Source organism: Neopelma chrysocephalum, unplaced genomic scaffold, assembly GCF_003984885.1.
Source record: "Neopelma chrysocephalum unplaced genomic scaffold, ASM398488v2 Primary Assembly neopelma1_94938, whole genome shotgun sequence".
Lineage (NCBI taxonomy): Eukaryota > Metazoa > Chordata > Aves > Passeriformes > Pipridae > Neopelma > Neopelma chrysocephalum.
In genome coordinates, this window is record NW_020923641.1 from 420 (window position 1) to 1,997 (window position 1,578).

Sequence of the window (1,578 nt, forward strand, 5' to 3'; positions counted from 1 at the left end):
GCTCATTTCCAGATGAGTTTTGTGTCCTTTCTTTCCTTCCATGGTCATTCCTTTATTTTCTTTTTCAACTTGGGTCCCAGTTTTAGCTCTAGATTTTGATAGAGACCAATTGCATCTGATTTTCATGGGGATGACACGTCTGCAAGTCATCTTACAGGTAGTGTGGGATCTTGGGGCAGATCTGTGAAGCTGTGGTTTTTGGCTCTTCTAAACCCACGGTCTTGGGCTTTCCATGTACAGGGCATTCCAGAGCAGCAGGACAGGCTTCCAGTGATAGAGGTGAACTTTCCAGCATTTTTTGGCATTAGCTGTAGAGAACATTCAGGGGCTCTGCATACATCTGCAAGCAAAGCTAGAGCAGCTGCTGTTGTGATGTCACTGCAACCGTTGTCCTGGTGCACGGACCGTTGTCCTGGTGCATGGAATGTTGTCCTGGTGCACGGACCGTTGTCCTCATGCATGGAGTGTTGAGCTGGTGCACGGACCATTGTCCTCGTGCACGGGAGCCTTCGTGTGCACAGCTTGTTTGGCGTGCTCGTTGCAGGAGGGTGCTCTTCATCGAGGCACTCACCTCCAGCAGGCTGCACTTGGACACCAGGGGTGTCCTTTTCTCCCTCGGCGTGCACAGGCTGCGGAATTCTTGCCCAGCATGGCTAAAGTGTTCCGGCGAGTCTGTGCCGCCTTTTGCCGGGTTTTTCCTATGGCCTGTGCTTTTGGTTCCCGCCCAGACAAACCCGGGCTGCTGACCCATCTAGCAAGTAAGTAGAGGTTTTTTCTAGGTGCAGCCAACCTGGCTTTTGGATCGATGTGTTGTTTATGCTGCCCCTTAGTGACTGCGTTGCCTTTGCAACCAAAATGCCCCGCAGATCCCATGACTTTGGTAAAGCTCATGTCAGGGGCATCAGCTCCAGAGGGGGTGTCTCCAGTCATTCCAGGGGCTCTGGGCAGCATTTGTAATTGAACCCACAGGGTTCTGTTCCCTACGCGGGCTAGTCCGTGGCACTGGAGTCTGTAATTTCCTCATTTGCTGCTTCAGCCCATACAACTTCCCAAATGCAGATTGGCAGAGCTCCTCAGAAGTGCCTCTAAAGACTGTGCAGTTCTCTCCAGTTTTTCCCTAAATTGCATCATTAATAGGTTGGACGGTGTGACCTGCCACAATGTTTGCTCAAATAGCTCTTGCTTTGGTGATGAAATGCAAAGTTGAAGGCAGTGTGTGCTCCCAAACTTGGGAGCTGTTTGTGTGCTGTGTCAGAATAGAAGTGTCATGACTAAGGGGAAGTTGGGGGCAGCTTTATTGGGGAAAAGGAAAGCAAAGAAGAGAAAGGAAGAGAAAAAGGAAAAGAGAAAGGAAGAGAAAAAGGAAAAGAGAAAGGAAGAGAAAAAGGAAAAGAAAAAGGAAAGGAAGAAAGGGAGGGGGAAGGGGCAGGTCAGGGGATAGGGAAGGGGGTGGGGCAAGGTTGTAAGGGGTGGGGCGAGGGGCAGGGGGGAGGGGCGGGGGGAGGGACGGGGTGAAGGATGGGGCAAAGGGCGGGGCAAAGGGCAGGGTGAGGCGGGGCAAGGCGGGGCAGGGTGGGG

General features: G+C 52.2%; 1 protein-coding gene across 1 annotated transcript in view; it reads left to right on the forward strand.

The window, feature by feature from the left end:
- Positions 1-287: 287 nt before the first annotated feature.
- The window catches only part of LOC113980668 (serine/threonine-protein kinase PAK 3-like), a gene marked incomplete at its 3' end in the record, with an annotated part of 7,698 nt that continues 6,407 nt past the window's right edge, over positions 288-1,578 (forward strand). The window contains exon 1 of the mRNA XM_027707878.1: positions 288-758. Within this exon, the coding sequence (XP_027563679.1) occupies positions 425-758 (334 nt within the window). The remainder of the gene's footprint in view (positions 759-1,578) is intronic.